The following is a 17,860-nucleotide window of genomic DNA, read 5'->3' as shown; positions in this document are numbered from 1 at the left end:
GGCTACTGTAGCTGAGAAGAAAGCGGAGCCCGAGCAGCCCCGGGGCTGGGAGATCCGGCTGCGATGCAGCGTCAGTAAACGCCAGGGTGCCGGGGGCTGCGCAGGGCGGGGACAGAGCCTTCGGAGGGTCCGGATCCCCCTGCAGTGTCCCGGGCTGGATGCCGATCCCCCTGCAGCTGCAGGGTCTCCTCGGCCCAGTACACAGCGTCCCGCTCGGCAGCCCAGGCCACCTGCGGCCGGGCCCGCTGCGTCTCGCTGTCGTAGCGCAGGAAGGGCCGCTCGTCCACGAAGCCGACGCCCACGAAGCCGGGCAGCCCGCGCCCGGGCTCCGACACGGCCGCGTAGCGGTAGCGCAGCGAGTGCGGCCCTGCGGAGGGCGGTGGTCAGAGCCGCGGGCGAGGGGTTCCGGCCCGCTGCACCCCTCGCGCCCCGCGGCGCCGGCCGCTATCGCCACGCAGAGCGGCGCTATCGCGACAGGCGCTGCAGCGATGCGCGGCCCCCCGTCCGCCCGCTCCAGCCCCGCACTCACCGCAGCGGCCCCTCGGCGCCGCCAAGGCCGCCAGCAGCAGCCCGAGGAGGGGCAGGGGCACCCGGCGCCCCAGGCCCATCTCGCCTGGCCCCAGCCGCGCCGCCACCAGCCCCCGCGCCGCCGCCCAAGAGCTGCGGGGCGCCGAGAGCAGCGTGAAGGCGGAAAGAGGCAGCCAATGGCGGTGCGTGGCGCCTCTGTCGTCACCGGTCGCCAGGCGAATCCCGGCCGCCACGGTTGCGCCCGAGCGGAAGCGAGAGCGAGCCCGAAAGCGAAAGCGAAAGCGGCACGGCGCTGCCCGGGGCCCCCCCTGCCGCGGCCGCGCAGGATGCGGCCTCACTGAGCCGCCGGCAGCAGCAATTCCAAGCGGGCGGCGATGGCCGGGCAGGGAAGAGCGGCAGCAGCAGCGGCAGCAGCTTGGGGCCTGTTGCGCCAGCGCGGCGGCAGCGTGTGGGACAGCGGCGCCCGTGTGAACGCAGCATCTGTTCTGCCGGCAGCTCCCGCAGCAGGGCCGTCAGCAGCACAGCGCACACCTGGCCCAAGGCAGGGAGAGCAGCTCAAGCCTCCCGAGCCTCGTTTATCCCGTTTCCCTGGCATTTCCCCCACGTTTGCTCCTGCGCAGTGCATGTTGATCCCTCCCTTTCCCCACCCTTGGTCCTTCCCCTAAACATCCCCTCATCAGCTCTGCCCTTTCCTACAATCCCCATAAAAGATCCCAGAGTATATTTGGTGCAATCCCCCAACTTTCCTTGATGCTGTATTCTGTAGCAAGGAAAGCCTCCCTCACTAGGGTAGTGTGGCTGAGCATTCTAAGGTGCTGGATTAAGGCCCCAGTCTCTTTGGAGGTGTAGATTCAATTCCCCCTGCTGCCAGGTCTCTTTTAGGCCTTTGAGAGGCAGCTGGAGGGATGGAGATGCTTCTTCTCTCTGTGCAGTGCTGGTCAATGCCACATCTGGAGTACAGTGCGATGAGGCCACATCTGGAGTAGAGGCTGTGTCCAGCTCTGGGCACACGAACCATAGACAGACTAGACTGGACCAGTGAATCCAGGGATGGAGTGGAGAAAGAGCCAGACTCACTCTGCCTCTTCCCAGTGGCATGCAGTGCAAGGCTACGCCTGTCCCAAGGGGCAGAAGTTGAAATCCAGGGAATTGCTCTGGAGGATGAGAAAGAAGTTTTGCCCAGCACGGAGGAGATTGTCCAAGCTGTGCCCATCGCTGTCCTTGACAGGACCTCAGGGCCAAGCTGGGACGGAGCATGGACACACACTCCTGCATTCCTGCCCGGCCTTGGGAGATCCATGCATGTGTCCAGGAGATCCCTGCAGACAGTCCAGGGCTCCCTCTCACAGGCACGGGGAGTCCCAGTGTCACAGCCAGGAGGTTTTGGCCCTGAGGGACGATTAAGCGGTGTCCCAGCAGAATCTGAACTTGCAAGAAGAAATGTACTGCGTCCTCAAGATTTGAGCTGCAGTTTGGGCTTGTTCCAACTACAGACAGAATCAGTCATGGATGACACTTCAAGAAGCAAAGGAGAAAGAATGGAACACAACCTCAGTCATTGTAAACTGTGACTAAGGGGCTTTTTTGCCTTCACTTCTCCCTTCCCCAATCTGGCATGGTCCATGTCTCACCACAGGCAAATCAGCAAGGCACTTGCTAAACTTCCTTCCGGGAAAAAGGCCTCTAAAATCAAAGGCAGGGAAATAATGAAAGAGTAGAGAGTGCTTCTGAAGGGAAGTCTTCCTTGAAGGTCAGCTTGTGCTGGAAATTTGGACCTCCCTAGGATGACTTTTGTTCTTGCAAAAGCTTATTTTTAAATGCTGGTTTCCACATATTTACTTTCCCACTCTGCTGGGTTCACTGGTTTTATTGGAAACAGAGGAACACAAAGCATCCAGGCTCGGTTGTATGGTAGATACAGGTTATCTACTGCAAAGAAACAGTTGATACTTTTCCAAGGATCCCATAGGAACACGAAATCAAGATGTAAACTGCTTCCTAGCCACCAATGCCAGGAGGAAAAAAATCTATTTGACTAAGACAAGCGTTCTGCCTTCAAGCCTAGATCAGGTTGCTCAGTTCTGTGTCCCACCAAGATCTAAATATCTCCAAAGACGCAGATCTCCCATGCCTCTGTCCCCATATTTGACCATCCTCAGGATGAAGGGGATTATTTCCTCCCTTATATTTAAACAGAATTTCCCTTCTTGCAAATTCTGCCCGTTGCCTTTCACCCTGTTGCTGGGTACCTCCAAAAGCCTGGCTCCGGCTGCTCTACAACCCCATTAGGTAGTGGCAGAGAGCGATTCAATCCCCCTTTGCTGTCTCCTCTCCGTGCTGGACAAAGCCCCACCAGCTCGGTGGCCGCTGCTGGGCTCGCTCCAGCCTGTCCCTGTCTGCCCATTAACCTCTCATGGGCAGACAGCTCATGTCATGAATATTTGATCATTAGAAAATGAAGTGAGAAAGAGGAGAGACTGGGCAGAACTGGACAGTGAGAGAGCAAGGGGCTAGTCTGCTAGTTGGCTACTTAAAGAAGTAATACTTATGGTGATAGCATGGCTATAAGGTGACGTTATCAACATCTAAGAATTAAGTAGAATGTTAAAGGTGATGGAGAACTGTTTGCCCTGTCATCTGCCCTCATTAGGGACCTCAGTGCTGGGGGCAACATGTCCCCTGCTGTCTCCACTGTCCCTTCCCTGAGCAGGAGGGGCCCATACCCAACCCAGGCCAGTGTAGGGAGGCCTGTACCCACCCCAAAAGGTGTCGGAGGGTCTGTATCCAGCCCCAAAGGTGTAGGGGGACTGGTACCTACCCCAAAAGGTGCTGGAGGGTCTGTATCCAGCCTGAAAGGTAAAGGCGGCACTGGAGCCACCCCAGGGGCACCAGTGGGTCTGTGCAGCCCTAGAGCCAAGCGGCGGCAGCACCCGGCGAGAGCAGCTGCCTCCGGCTCCCAAATCTTCACACCACTTGCAAAACTCTTCCACAGCAAGGAAAGATTCCATGACAAAGAAAAGCACCTGGGAGACCCCACTGCCTCGCCTCCACGTTCGTGTGCAAACCTTTATTGACCACAGTTCTGCTGAACAGCAGCTTGGCAGGACACAGCGCGAGAGAAACAAGAGCCTAGACACCCTCCCCCCATTCAGCTCCAAGCACATGTCAAGGAAACCCAGGCACCTGGGGGACTCCGGGCACCTCGTGCCAGCAGAGTCCATGGAATTGCTGGTGCAAGGCCAGCGTGATGGAGGGGAGAGGAAGGTGGAGAGCCAGGGCAGAGTCTCTGCTCCGTCCTGGGCTCACACGCACGGCCCCGAGAGGTGCCAGTGGGCAAGAGCAGGGTTTGTGCCCCAGCAAAGGCAGCACAGGGCAGGGGAGAGGCCAGGACATGTGGGCGATTCAGGCAGGGCCTCTCACCCTCCTCAGAGCCTCCCAAACCTCCTTCCCTTCTCCAGAACAAGGAATGGAGCCCCAAACAGCCCCTGTCCCCTTCAGCCACTGCCTGCTCCCTGGGTTTGGGCAGAGCTGAGCTGACCATCTGCTCCTGCAGGAGCAAGGAGGGGAGCAGAAGGAGCATCTGGGGAAGGACAGGAGGCCTCTGAGGCTGGAGATGAGGTGGGGTGAGGTGCGTGTGTGGGGTGGGTGCTGTTGCTGGGGCCCAGCCACACTGCTCCTTTTTCCACACAAAACCAAGGGTGGATCTTCTCCCGACCCAATGAGGCTGACCGGAACGTGTAGATCTCGGCCCCATTATCAGCACTGACAAATGCCACCTGCCCTCCTGTGCAGTCCAGACACACCCAGATCCTCTTGGGGACTGGGGACAAGGACAGGGGGGTGGGACGGGATGTGAGAGCCTCAAACTTTCCCTTCTGGTACTGCACAGCCCAGATCCCTTCTGTAGTGCTCAGCTCAATCCGTCCCTTCCTCCTCATCCCCTCTGTGGCCACCCCCACAGCCCAGTGTGGCTCAGCACCCACCTCCCCCTCCACCTCCCAGCAGTGCCTCCCTCCAGTGAACCCCTCACGGCCCAGCACACAGAGCAAATATGTGAATCTCTTGAAGCATTTCGGAAGGACCTGCTGTGTCTCTCCCCATCTCACGCTTCTGCAGTCCTTGGACAGGACAAGCTGGGGATGAGCTGTGTCTGGGTCCAGGGAAACCTCCTCTGCAGGCACAGGAAGAATCAGAGTGTCAAGGGCAGAGGCTCAGCCCTGGGCAGGGTTTCACCTCTCTGGGGAAGTATCTGCCCCACTGAGGTGGAGACATGGCACCTCCTTCCACCAAGGAGAAACAAGGATTGGGGCCCTCAAGTTCATGGTCCGAGGTGCAAGTTCTGCCCAGCCATGCACTGCCTGAGGACAGGGACTGCCCAGCACTGCCCCTGCACTGCCCAGACCCATTGCCCCCCATGCACACAAAGAAAAAGAGCGTGATAGCCCTAGGAGGAAAGAACGGGCAGAGGATTAAACAACAAAATGACTTTACCTTTGTCTATTGGCAAAACGAGTCTTCTCCATGCTGCAAAGAAAGACGAGAGCCGGTTACAACACACAGCCTGTCGCCAGGCAGGGCCACACTGTGGACATGGGCAGGGGAGAGGGTCCAGCCCTCTTCTGGTCACCCAGGGGTGGCCACAGTTCCCTGCACATCACACTGGGGTTTCCCCAGGGCCCAGCCACTGCACTGGTGGAGAGGACGGGCAAAGAGGGAAAGGGCTGAGCACCCAGAGCCTGGGCAAGGGCTCGGCTCTGTGCGCACAGATCACAGCATGGGGAGACTGACCCAGTTCTGCAGCTTGTTCTCCTGGAAAAACACCAAAAGCAACATGCGATCAGAGCAGGGTCTTCTCCTGCCATGGCTGCTCCCTCAGAACAGGAGAGAGCTCAGGTGTGGGTGCTGTGCACTAAAATCCCTTCTGTGTTGAGGGCTGGCTAATGTGAAAAGAGTGCGTGCTCCTGCAGAAGGCCTCCGAACCAGCCTGCCTCCTCCCAGACCCTCAGCAGCAGCCAGGAAAACCAGCTCAAGGGCTTTCCAGACACTCCTGAGTTCCTCCTCACTCAGGACAGAGCTTTGGGGGCTCAGGCTGACAGACTGAGACCTTGCTTGGAAAGCACTGAGCTTGGGACAACCATCAGGAAAAGCTACCTCTATTCAGGAGGGAAGAGATTTTTGCAGGGGTTTTACAAGTGGAACCAGGAAAGAGAGACTCACTCAGCTCCGAGGTCTTTACCTCTGAAAAGTAAAAGAAAATGAAGAGTCATCAGCAGAGGAGCTTCCCATCCCCAAGATACCACCCCAGGAGAAGGCATCGCTGGGGATGGTCCTGAGCCCCTGAGGATTTTGCTTCTCTCCCCCATACCCATGGAATGGGCAATGCACAGACACTCCCAGGGCAGCCCTGATCCCAGCCTGCTACATCCCCATGCTGGGGACATGGAAAACCCTCAGGCACAACCTGAGCTTCCCATCCCCAAGGGACTACCACAGGAGAAGGCATCACTGCAGATGGCTGTGCTCCCCTCATTTTATTTCTCTCCCCCATTCCCAGGGAACAGCTAATGCACAGACACTCCCAGAACACGCCCTGCGCCCAACCTACTGCACACCTCTGATCCATGGGCACACACAACCCCCTGCCTCAGACAGGGCTTCTTGTAACCTAAATCATCTCTTCAGACAACACGCAAAAAGCATCAAGGCAGTGTCCTGCCCAAGGACACAACACTGTGGAAAGGTTTCAGAAGTGGAAATGGAGAAAGACAACTCACCCAGATCTCTGGACTGTTGCTCTACAAAGAAAAGCAGAAGGAAGAGGATGTTAGCAGGGGACCTGCCTTTGGTAGCACAAGCAACTCTGGAAGGGGCAGGCCCTGCTCTCTGCGTTCTTCCCCCCTTTCCCTTCCCGGACCCAGGGAACGGGCAATGCACAGACACGCGCAGGCCTCTAAGCCCTCGCACTCTTCAAGCTCTCAAGCAATAACCAAAACCAACAAGCCAGTGTCCATTCCAGGCACACAGCTCTAGAAATCTTTTTGAACTGGATATGGAGGAAGAAGACTCCCTCATCTCTCTGCACTCTTTCTCAGAAAAGCAAAGGAAAAGGAAGAGGCCATGCGCCACAAAGCTTCCCATCCCCAACAGACAACTGCAGGAGAAGGCATCACTGTGGATGGCTGTGCTCCCCTGGTTTTATTTCTCTCCCCCAGACACAGGGAACAGCTAATGCACAGACACTCCCACAACATGCCCTGGGACCAGCCTACTGCACCCCTCTGCTCCATGGGCACACACAAGCCCCCGCCTCAGCCAGGCCTTCTTTTCACCCAAATCATTGCTTCAGACAACACGCAAAAAGCATCAAGCCAGTGTCCATCCCAAGCACACAACACTGTGGAAAGGTTTCAGAAGTGGAAATGCAGAAAGACAACTCACCCAGAACTCTGGACTGTTCCTCTACAAAGAAAAGCAGAAGGAAGAGGAGATTAGCAGGGGACCTGCCTTTGGTAGCACAAGCAACTCTGGAAGGGGCAGGCCCTGCTCTCTGTGGTCTTCCCCCCTTTCCCTTCCCATACCCAGGGAAAGGGCAATGCACAGAAACGCGCAGGCCACTAAGCCCTCGCGCTTTTCAAGCTCTCCCTACTTATTCCACAGCAGCAGCTCACAACTGTGCAGGATCAGACTTAGCCTCTTTCCTTCACTATCAATACATGGAAGCGGAACAAGCCCAGTCACCCTCCTTTCTTGGACAACTGTACATGAAGATGAATTCAAGTGAGTGTGGTGTATTTGCAAGGTTTGTGCATCAATAGCAGCATAAGAGACGCTCGCAGCACCCTGGCCACGTGCTTTCCTGGACTGCACACCAACACACAACATGTCCCCTGCCGTGTCAGCCTGCTGGCAAACTCAGCTGGGACGCTGCTAGAGCAGCTCTCAGCACAAGGGGGATTTTTTGACAACTCCTGGTCCAAAGCCGTGCTCCCTCTCCTCCCGCTTTGTCCCCCTGCCTTCTGCCGGGAGCCCAAGTCGGGTTCTCAGCACACTGAAGGCATGCTGCAAACACAGCCGTGATGCCCACAGGGGGGAGCTCCCTTTGCACCTTAGCAGAGGTGGGTCAGGGCCTCCAGCTCCATCACCGCCTCACCCCTCCGCTCTTCACCCCTTCAAACAACATCCCTTTCCAGCTACATGGTTCCTCCCTTGCCCCATTAGGATTTTACCTGTCTTCTTAAACAGACGAACACTGAAGAGAATTAAACCAAGTATGCACACTAACAGAGCCACCAGCATCACTGCCAGAGCCACCTTCCAGGGATGGGCGTCATGGAAAAAGGGAGCTAAGAAAGCAAAAGGAAAGGCTCGTTTTACACTTCAAGGCATGAGGAAAACACCATGATTCCCACATGACTGAAAATAAAAAAAGAAAGGAAAAAGAAAATCCGAATACAGCAAAGTGCAGCTGGGTGCAGCTGTGCTCCAGGGCAGAGGAGGCTCCAGCTGTTCCCAAGGGGTCCCTCTCCATTGACCTCCTCTCTCTCTCTCACCACTCAGCACCACCGCTGCCATTCATCTCCCCTCCACACAGCTCCTAAGGGGACGTTCTCCCCCCACTCCCCGACTGACACTGCAGTGAACTCACCTGATATGTGCAGAGACGACTCCTTCTCTTGGCCAAGGCGGCTGTTCCTCACCACACATGACAAGTCCCCGTCTGCCTCCCCCGTCACACTCAGCCTGTGCTGTATTTCAAACAGGCCCCGCTCGTCGCGGGAATGTCTCTGAGAGACTGAGGGGAGATGCTGCCCCCCAGGATCCTTCCACAGCACCTCAGGCTCCGGGAACCAGCCAGACGATCGACACACCACCTCGATCCCTCCGCCCTGGTAACCCTCCAGTGAGACAAGTGGGGAAGAGCCTATGGCTGGGATGAAAAGGAGGTATCCTTGGTTGAGGACCAAGATCATCCAGGCCAAAGGGGAAGTACTTTCCTATGCTCTGTGTAGATACCATCCACATCCCCGTCCAGCCAAGTCCGGAAGGGACTGCAGGACCAGGCATTCACACACCCATGGTGCTACGCACACAAGAACCACCCGCCGTTGCATCAGCACCTTCAGGTCCCTGCACAAAGTGCCAACAGCCCTAAATCTCCCGTAATCCTCCACAGCAGAGGAAGACCAGGCTCATGAGCTGGAAAGAGCTCTCCTCCCAACTCCAGGCATGAAGTTTGTTTCAGTCCTCTGTGCAGGTCACAGGTCAGACTCTGTGCCAAAGCACCTGCTCAGCAGCCTCTCTCAAGCTTCAGCCTGTGTCCAGGGCCTCACAACATCATGAAAAAGACACCCGGAGACACAGCAGATTCCAGCAACAAAATCCCATCCGCGCAATTCCCACACAGGCCACCAACAACCCTACTCATGCAAGATGGGTGCTCCCGCATGGGCATGGGTTCAGATGCTGAAGGGAAGAGCCCTCTTGGCCTCCTCCTCTTTCAAAGGCTCTTCCCCTTCTAGCCATAGAGCACCGACTCCCTGGATGCATGGGCAATTCCCCCATTCCCTGGGGGAGCATTTTCATACCCCTTTCAGTAAGCTGTACTTGTTGACCTTCTCCAAAACTACCATCATGGAAATGCAGCTAAGGTGGAAATGGCAGCTGAGCCACCAACATACCTGCCACTTGCAGTTGCATTATAGCTTCTGCATAACCAGCAGCACCTTCAACAGTGCAGACGTACATTCCATCATCGGAGGGTCTGACACTGGCAATTAGCAAGTCCAGGCTTCCTCTGCTGAGGCCATCATGGGACAACACTGTCCTCCCTCGATATTCTCTCATCTGTTCCACAAACTGGTCCTCTCCATCTCGGTAATGATGCACTGTTTCAGTGATGTGGTGCCGGATCCACCTGACAGCCATGCTCTGAGCATTCAAGCTGGGGGAGAGCTCACAGGGCAGCACAATGTCCCGCCCCACAGTGGCAGTGACAGGGTGGCCTGGTCCCACCACCTTCAGCTGCGCTGTGAAATGGAGAAGGACACAGAGGAAAAGCAGACACACACTGAGCTTTTGCAGACGTGACTTGAATGCTCTGCATGAAAGGGGGATGAGTTTTGTGCAAGTGGTTGGGTGCGGGCATTGTAGCATCAGAAGGGAAAAGCAAAGACACTAGAGAAACTCGGGAAGGGAGTGGGAGGATGTGAAGGAGAAGGAGGTTTCCTGGAAAGATCCTCCCGCCCCCCTCCGGAGTTGGCATCAGCCTGGAAAGGGCTTCCACCTCCTGCTGATCATGTTCACAGAGCGGGAACTCTCCATAACCATACAGTTCAAGAAGGTCTTAAAGAAGAGGACTGAAAATCTAGCCCAGCCAATGCACAGCCTCCACAGAAGAACAAGAGGGAAAATGGAACCAAAACTGGGGCTGTGCTCCAGGCTCACATCTCCTCCCTGACACCTCCTCCCCTCTCCCAACTGACACAGGTGCCTGGGCACAGCGACGCACATCTGGCAGACACAACTGGGCAAGGTCCATGTCAGCCCTGCACCACCTGACACAGGTCACGGCATTCCTACCTGATCCCAGATGGAGAACATGGAGAGTCACAAGATAACACAGGACGCCCCGCACATGGTTGGTGAGGCTGGAGCAGCCAGAGCCCAAGAGAAACTGCATCTCCCCTGAGGCTCTACCTGGAGAAGACGGAGGGGAAAGGAAAAATAATGAGGGGAAAGGAAAAATAATGAGGGGAAAGGAAAAATAATGAGGGGATCGGAGGGGCAGCTGGGGCCGAGGGGCAGCACTTCTGCAGCACAGACACTCCAGAAATCCCAACAAATCCCCACCACGAACACACAGCCAACACAAACTCCTCACTTCACAAAGTGGGAACAGGCAGCCAAGGGGGTGAGTCAGGCTGAGCAGGGAGCAAGATGAGGCTTGCATGGAGGGAAGGGGGCAATGTCATGGCTTGCATTTCTGCCTGCGGAGGAGAGTAGCAGAGCCCAGAGCTGCAGTCGTGGACCAGGAGCCTCCCTGCAACAGTCTCACACAGGTGGTGTCGCAGGGGACAGCAACACGGGAGCTGCTCGGGCAGAGGAAGGTGCCCGGGCTGCCCAGGGCCTCGCAGAGCCCACCATGCCCTCCGGGCCACCACCCAGCTCACCCCTCCCCACAGCCCAGGCTCTCGCTGGCCCCGCCTCCTCCACATGCTCCTCCACATGCTCCGCTTCCTCCCTTACTCTCACACTTCCTTCCACAGTCAAAGTCTCCCTTCCTTGTCCGGACCCCAGCACAACGCCCACCTCACACACCCCACTACTTTCCCCCACCAGAAACGGCAGCGTGGGCAGGGCCATTGCAGCTCGTGACCAAGGAGGAAACGGTTCTTCAAGGTCAACATGGAACTGCACTCGGCTACCTGGCAAGATCCCCGGGTGCAGGCGAGCTCTGCAGCCCCACACACTGCCCCACGCTCCCTCACCAGCCTCCCCCAGGGGCAGGCGGATGCTGCAGAACTGAGCCAGTGCCCAGCCCCACCACCCAGGCCGCGGGCAAGAGCAAAGGACGGGGGCACTCAAAGCCAGGAGGAGGGATCGCAGGGCAGGAGCAGCCTTTCCAAAACTGCACCACCCAAACCCCTGCTCTTTGCTTCTAAAGAGAGAAGGGAGCTTTTCTACGTGGCTGTCTGGACCGGGAAACTCCAGCGCTGCTGCTAGCAACAAGAGGAGACCGGATCGCGCCAGTGCTGCTCGACGGCAGGCGGGCCACGGGCCTGCCTCCACTCACTCACCCGCTGCGGGTTTGTAGCCCTTCTCTGCTCTCCCTGCAAAGACAAGGCAGGCATCAGCAAAAGCCGCTCCCCGGCAGCAATCGGCAAGGGGCTAAGCCCTATTTCCCAGCACGGCTCACGTCTCCTCCAGAACAGCCCTGCTCCCACCCCACGGCTCCCCGCGCCTCCCTCGCCCAGCACCCGGCACCCCACACACCCCGCGTCTCACCTTCCTCCCCGCTCCGCACCCACCGCGAGCCCAGGGCCCACCGACGGCCGGACAGCCCCTTACTTGAGCTCTTCTTCCGGACCACGAAGCCGGCAGCCGCCACGATGGCAGTGAGGACAGCAGCCAGCACCACAAGGATGAGGAGGAGCAGGCTGTTCTTCGGCTCTGGAACCGAGCGGAGCCGTCAGCCGCGCTGGGGGCTCGGGGCTCAGGACCCCGGCTCTGCGGGCCCCCCGCCCGCTCCAGCCCCGCACTCACCGCAGCGGCCCCTCGGCGCCGCCAAGGCCGCCAGCAGCAGCCCGAGGAGGGGCAGGGGCACCCGGAGCCCCGGGCCCATCTCGCCTGGCCCCAGCCGCGACGCCACCAGCCCCCGCGCCGCCGCCCAAGAGCTGCGGGGCGCCGGGAGCAGCGCGAAGGCGGAAAGAGGCAGCCAATGGCGGTGCGTGGCGCCTCTGTCGTCACCGGTCGCCAGGCGAATCCCGGCCGCCACGGTTGAGCCCGAGCGAAGCGAGCGCGAAAGCGAAAGCGAAAGCGTCGCGGCGCTGCCCGGGGCCTCCCCCGCCGCGGCCGCGCAGGATGCGGCCGCGCTGAGCCGCCGGCAGCGGCCGTTCCAAGCGGGCGGCGATGGCCGGGCAGAGAAGAGCGGCAGCAGCAGCAGCAGCAGCAGCTTGGGGCGTGTTGCGCCAGCGCGGCGGCAGCGTGTGGGACAGCGGCACCCGTGTGATCGCCGCGTCCGTTCTTCCGGCAGCTCCCGCAGCAGGGCCGTCAGCAGCACAGCGCACACCTGGCCCAAGGCAGGGAGAGCAGCTCAAGCTTCCCAAGCCTCATTTATCCCACTTCCCCCGTATTTGCTCCTACGCAGTGCATGTTGATCCCTCCCTTTCCCCACCTTTGGTCCTTCCCCTAAACATCCCCTCATCAGCTCTGCACTTTCCCACAATCCCCTTTAAAGATCCCAGAGTAAGTTTGGTGCAATTCCCCAGTTTTCCTTGGCGCTGTATTCCATAGCAAGGAAGGCCTCCCTCAGCAGGGTAGTGTGGCTGAGCGGTCTAAGATGCTGGATTAATAAGGCTCCAGTCTCTTTGGAGATGTGGGTTTGAATCCCACCACTGTCAGGTCCCTTTTAGGTCCTTGAGAGGCAGCTGGAGGGATGGAGTCGCTTCTTCTCTCTGTGTAGTGCTGGTCAATGCCACATCTGGAGTACAGTGTGAGGAGACCACATCTGGAGTAGAGGCTGTGTCCAGCTCTGGGCTGCTGCCCAGCACATGAACCACAGACAGACTAGACTGGAGCAGTGAATCCAGGGATGGAGTGGAGAAAGAGCCAGTCTAGACTCTTCCAAGTGGCATGCAGTGCAAGGCTATGCCTCTCCCAAGGGGCAGAAGTTGAAATCCAGTGAATGCTGTGGAGGACGAGAAACAAATTTTGCCCAGCACGGAGGAGACTGTTCAAGCTGTGCCCATCGCTGTCCTTGACAGGACCTCAGGGTTGAGCTGGGATGGGGCAGATGGTCAGGGGAGTTGCGTTCTGCCCCCCCTTTATTGATGGCAAGGTTGAAATAAGGGTGCAGTGGCTCTGAGAAACTGCTGGTGAAAGCGAAGAGGTGGGACCTGTCGGTGAGGTTGTAAAATGAGACCTCGCCTGCCTCAGAGTTGAGGAGAATTTCCACCGCTTGGGTGCTGTGATCACAAGCAAAGTAGTTGAGGGGGAAGGGCTGTGGGAAGACCAGGAGGCAGAGTCTCAGCACGGACACATGCTCCTGCATTCCTGCCCAGCCTTGGGAGGTCCATGCGTGTCTCCAGGAGATCCCTGCAGACAGTCCGGGGCCCCCTCTTGCAGGCGCACGGAGTCCCAGTGTCACAGCCAGGAGGTTTTGGCCCTGAGAGACGATTAAGCGGTGTCCCAGCAGAATTTGAACTTGCAAGAAGAAATGCACTGCGTCCTCAAGATTTGACCTGCAGTTTGGGCTTGTTCCAACTACAGACAGAATCAGTTATGGATGACACATCAAGAAGCAAAGAAGAAAAAAATGGAACACAACCTCAGTCATTGTAAACTGCGACTAAGGTATTTTGCCATAGCTTCTCCCTTCCTGAATTGTGCATGGTCCATGTCTCACCACAAGCAAATCAGCAAGGCACTTGCTAAACTTCCTTCCAGGAAAAATGTCTCTAAAATCAAAGGCAGGGAAATAATGAAAGAGCAGAGAGTGCTTCTGAAGGGAAGTCTTCTTTGGAAGTCAACTTGTGCTGGAAATTTGGACCTCATTAGGATGACTTCCATTCTTGCAAAAGCTTATTTTGTAAATGCTGGTTTCCACATATTTACTTTCCCACTCCCACTGGGTTCACTGGTATTATTGGAAACAAAGTAACACAAAGTATCCAGGCTCGGTTGTATGGTAGATGCAGGGTATCTACTGCAAAGAAACAGTTGATACTTTTCCAAGCATCCCAAAGGAACACGAAATCAAGATGTGAACTGCTTCCTAGCCACCAATGCCAGGAAGAAAAAAATCTCTTTGACTAAGACAAGTGTTCTGCCTTCAAGCCTAGATCAGGTTGCTCAGTTCTGTGTCCCACCAAGATCTAAATATCTCCAAAGACGCAGATCTCCCATGCCTCTGTCCCCATATTTGACCATCCTCAGGATGAAGGGGATTATTTCCTCCCTTACATTTAATCAGAATTTCCCATCTTGCAAATTCTGCCTGTTGCCTTTCACCCTGTTGCTGGGTACCTCCAAAAGCCTGGCTCCGGCTGCTCTACAACCCCATTAGGCAGTGACAGAGAGTGATTCAATGCCCCTTTGCTGTCTCCTCTCCACGCTGGACAAAGCCCCACCAGCTCGCTGGCCGCTGCTGGGCTCGCTCCAGCCTGTCCCTTCCTGCCCATTAACCTCTCATGGGCAGGCAGCTCAAGTAATGAATATTTGATCATTGGAAAATGAAGTGAGAAAGAGGAGAGAGTGGGCAGAACTGGACAGTGAGAGAGCAAGGGGCTAGTCTGCTACTTGGCTACTTAAAGAAGTAATACTTATACTGATAGCGTGGCTATAAGGAGACGTTATCAACATGTAAGAATTAAGTAGAATGTTAAAGGTGATGGAGAACTGTTTGCCCTGTCCCCTGCCCTCATTAGGGACCCCACAGTGCTGGGGGCGACATGTCCCCTGCTGTCTCCACTGTCCCTTCCCCGAGCAGGAGGGGCCCATACGCAACTCAGGCCAGTGCAGGGAGGCCTCTACCCACCCCAAAAGGTGACGGAGTGTCCGTATCTAGCCCCAAAGGTGCAGGCAGACTGGTACCCACTGCAAAAGGTGACAGAAGGTCCATATCCAACCCCAAAGGCGCAGGGGGACTGGTACCCACTCCTAAAGGTGGTGAAGGGTCCATATCCAGCCTGAAAGGTACAGGCAGCAGCAGAGCCACCCCAGGGTCACCAGCCCCAGTGGGTACACGAAGCCCTGGAGCCTGGTGGTGGCAGCACCTGGCAAGAACGGCTGCCTCCACCTCCTAAATCTTCTTCACTCCAGTTGCAAAACTCTTCCACAGGCAGGAAAGATTCCATGACAAAGAAAAGCACTGGGAGCCCCCACTGCCTCGCCTCCACGTTCGTGTGCAAACCTTTATTGACCACAGTTCTGCTGAACACCAGCTTGGCAGGACACAGCGCGAGAGAAACAAGAGCCCACACACCCTCCCCCCATTCACCTCCAAGCACATGTCAAGGAAACCCAGGCACCTGGGGGACTCCAGGCACCTCGTGCCAGCAGAGTCCATGGAACTGCTGGTGCAAGGCCAGCGTGACGGAGGGGAGAGGAAGGTGGAGAGCCGGGGTAGAGCCTCTGCTCCGTCCTGGGCTCACGTACACGGCACCAAGAGGTGCCAGCGGGCGAGAGCAGGGTTTGTGCCCCAGCAAAGGCAGCACAGGGCAGGGGAGAGGCCAGGACACGTGGGCGATTCAGCCAGGGCCTCTCACCCTCCTCACAGCCTCCCAAACCTCCTTCCCTTCTCCGGAACGAGGAATGGAGCCCCAAACAGCCCCTGTCCCCTCAGCCGCTGGCTGCTCCCTGGGTTTGGGCAGAGCTGAGCTGACCATCTGCTCCTGCAGGAGCAAGGAGGGGAGCAGAAGGAGCATCTGGGGAAGGACAGGAGGCCTCCGAGGCTGGAGATGAGGTGGGGTGAGGTGCGTGTGTGGGGGGGGTGCTGTTGCTGGGGCCCAGCCACACTGCTCCTTTTTCCACACAAAACCAAGGGAGGATCCTGTCCCAACCCAATGGGACTGACCAGAACCTGTAGATCTCAGCCCCATTATCAGCATTGACAAATGTCACGTGCCCTCCTGTGCAGTCCAGACACACCCAGATTCTCTTGGGGACTGGGGACAAGGACAAGGGGGTGGGAGGGGATGTGAGAGCCTCAAACTTTCCTTTCTGGTACTGCACGGCCCAGATCCCTTTGTCAGGGCTCACATAGATCCATCCCTTCCTCTTCAAGGACTCCCTGGCCACCCCTACAGCCCAGTGTGGCTCAGCACCCACCTCCCCCTCCACCTCCCAGCAGTGCCTCCCCACAGTGAACACCTCACGGCCCAGCACACAGAACAAAGAATCGAATCTCTCATTGGAGTGCGGAAGGTCCTGCCATATCTCTCCCCATCTCACGCTTCTGCAATCCTTGGACAGGATGAGCCGGGGATGAGCTGTGTGTGGATCCAGGGAAACCTCCTCTGCAGGCACAAGAAGAGTCAGAGTTTCAGGGGCAGAGGCTCAGCCCTGGGCAGGGTTTCCCCTCTTTGGGGAAGGGTCTGCCCCACTGAGGTGGAGATGCGGCACCTCCTTCCACCAAGGAGAAACAAGGACTGGGGCCCTCAAGGTCATGGTGCAAGGTGCAAGTTCTGCCCAGCCATGCACTGCCTGAGGATAGGGACTGCCCAGCACTGCCCCTGCACTGCCCAGACCCATTGCCCCCCACGCACACAAAGAAAAAGAGCATGATACCCCTAGGAGGAAAGAACGGGCAGAGGATTAAACAACAAAATGGCTTTACCTTTGTCTACAGGCAAAATGTGTCTTCTCCACGCTGCAAGGAAAGACGAGAGCTGGTTACAACACACAGCCTGTCCCCAGGCAGGGCCACACTGTGGACATGGGCAGCAGAGAGGGTCCAGCCCTGTTCTGGTCATCCAGGGGTGGCCACAGTTCCCTGCACATCACACTGGGGTTCCCCCAGGGCCCAACCACTGCACTGCTGCAGAGGACGGGCAAAGAGGGAAAGGGCTGAGCACCCAGAGCCTGGGCAAGGGCTCGGCTCTGGGCCCAGAGCTCGCGGCACAGGGAGACTCACCCAGTTCTGCAGCTTGTTCTCCTGGAAAAACAACAAAAGCAACATGTGATCAGAGCAGGGTCTTCTCCTGCCATGGCTGCTCCCTCAGGAGGCGAGAGAGCTCAGGTGTGGGTGCTGTGCACTAAAATCCCTTCTGTTTTGAGGGCTGGCTAATGTGAAAAGAGTGTGTGCTCCTGCAGAAGGCCTCCGTACCAGCCTGCCTCCTCCCAGACCCTCAGCAGCACCCAGGAAAACCAGCTCAAGGGCTTTCCAGACACTCCTCAGTTCATGCTCACTCAGGACAGAGCTCTGGGGGCTCTGTCTGACAGACTGAGACCTTGCTCGGAAAGCACTGAACTTGGGATGACTGTCAGGAGAAGCTACCTCTATTCAGGAGGGAACAGATTTTTGCAGGGGTTTTACAAGTGGAACCAGGAAAAAGAGACTCACTCAGCTCCGTTGTCTTTACCTCTGAAAAGCAAAAGAAAATGAAGAGTCATCAGCAGAGGAGCTTCCCATCCCCAAGATACGACCCCAGGAGAAGGCATCCCTGAAGATGGTTCTGACCCCCCGAGGACCTTGCTTCTCTTCCCCAGACCCAGGAATGGGCAATGCACAGACACTCGCAGGGCAGCCCTGATCCTAGCCTGCTGCATCCCTGAGCTGGGGACATGGAGAACACTCGGGCTCAACCTGAGTTTATTTAACCCAAATCCTTTCCAGGGCAATAACCCAAACCAACAAGCCAGTGTCCATCCCAGGCACACAGCTCTAGAAAGCTTTTTGAACTGGCTATGGAGGAAGAAGACTCCCTCAGCTCTCTGCACTCTTCCTCGGAAAAAAAATGGAAAAAGGATGAGGCCATGCACCCCAGAGATTCCCATCCCCGAGGGACAACCGCAGGAGAAGGCATCCCTGCGGATGGCTGTGCTCCCCTCATTTTATTTCTCTCCCCCACACCCAGGGAACAGCTAATGCACAGACACTCCCACAACATGCCCT

General features: G+C 57.1%; 5 protein-coding genes across 13 annotated transcripts in view; 1 reads left to right on the top strand and 4 right to left on the bottom strand.

Annotated features, from left to right (window-relative positions):
* LOC106490780 (zinc finger protein 850-like) overlaps nt 1–17,860 on the bottom strand; it is a 214,217-nt gene that overhangs the window by 120,811 nt on the left and 75,546 nt on the right.
* Nucleotides 1–17,860, top strand: part of LOC136994708 (zinc finger protein 208-like) — a 206,892-nt gene that overhangs the window by 127,620 nt on the left and 61,412 nt on the right.
* On the bottom strand, nt 72–674 carry LOC136994675 (H-2 class I histocompatibility antigen, D-K alpha chain-like). Its single transcript, XM_067313603.1, has 2 exons — nt 530–674; nt 72–367 (listed from the first exon to the last, which is right to left on the bottom strand). The coding sequence occupies exons 1-2, from the start codon at nt 606–608 to the stop codon at nt 72–74; spliced, it is 375 nt and encodes a 124-aa protein (XP_067169704.1). The 5' UTR covers nt 609–674.
* LOC136994674 (butyrophilin subfamily 1 member A1-like) lies at nt 4,023–11,953 on the bottom strand. The gene is made up of 10 exons (XM_067313602.1): nt 11,791–11,953; nt 11,596–11,697; nt 11,325–11,357; nt 10,108–10,224; nt 9,207–9,554; nt 8,174–8,455; nt 7,755–7,871; nt 5,317–5,337; nt 5,020–5,052; nt 4,023–4,699 (listed from the first exon to the last, which is right to left on the bottom strand). Exons 1-10 carry the CDS (start codon nt 11,867–11,869, stop codon nt 4,023–4,025), a joined length of 1,809 nt encoding a protein of 602 aa, XP_067169703.1. The 5' UTR covers nt 11,870–11,953.
* The window catches only part of LOC136994710 (butyrophilin subfamily 1 member A1-like), a 35,347-nt gene continuing 32,616 nt past the window's right edge, over nt 15,130–17,860 (bottom strand). For 8 of the 9 annotated variants that reach the window (XM_067313750.1, XM_067313745.1, XM_067313754.1 and 5 more), the window contains 4 exons: nt 17,309–17,329; nt 16,880–16,900; nt 16,583–16,615; nt 15,130–16,262 (listed from right to left, as the gene is read on the bottom strand). In XM_067313750.1, coding sequence (XP_067169851.1) covers nt 15,586–16,262; nt 16,583–16,615; nt 16,880–16,900; nt 17,309–17,329 — 752 coding nt within the window. In that variant the 3' untranslated portion in view covers nt 15,130–15,585. The remainder of the gene's footprint in view (nt 16,263–16,582; nt 16,616–16,879; nt 16,901–17,308; nt 17,330–17,860) is intronic. The other variant, XM_067313747.1, reaches the window with a different exon arrangement.

This window comes from Apteryx mantelli, chromosome 32 (assembly GCF_036417845.1).
Source record: "Apteryx mantelli isolate bAptMan1 chromosome 32, bAptMan1.hap1, whole genome shotgun sequence".
Taxonomy (NCBI): domain Eukaryota; kingdom Metazoa; phylum Chordata; class Aves; order Apterygiformes; family Apterygidae; genus Apteryx; species Apteryx mantelli.
Note: the sequence above shows the minus strand (reverse complement) of the source record. Positions and strands in the feature narration are given on the sequence as shown.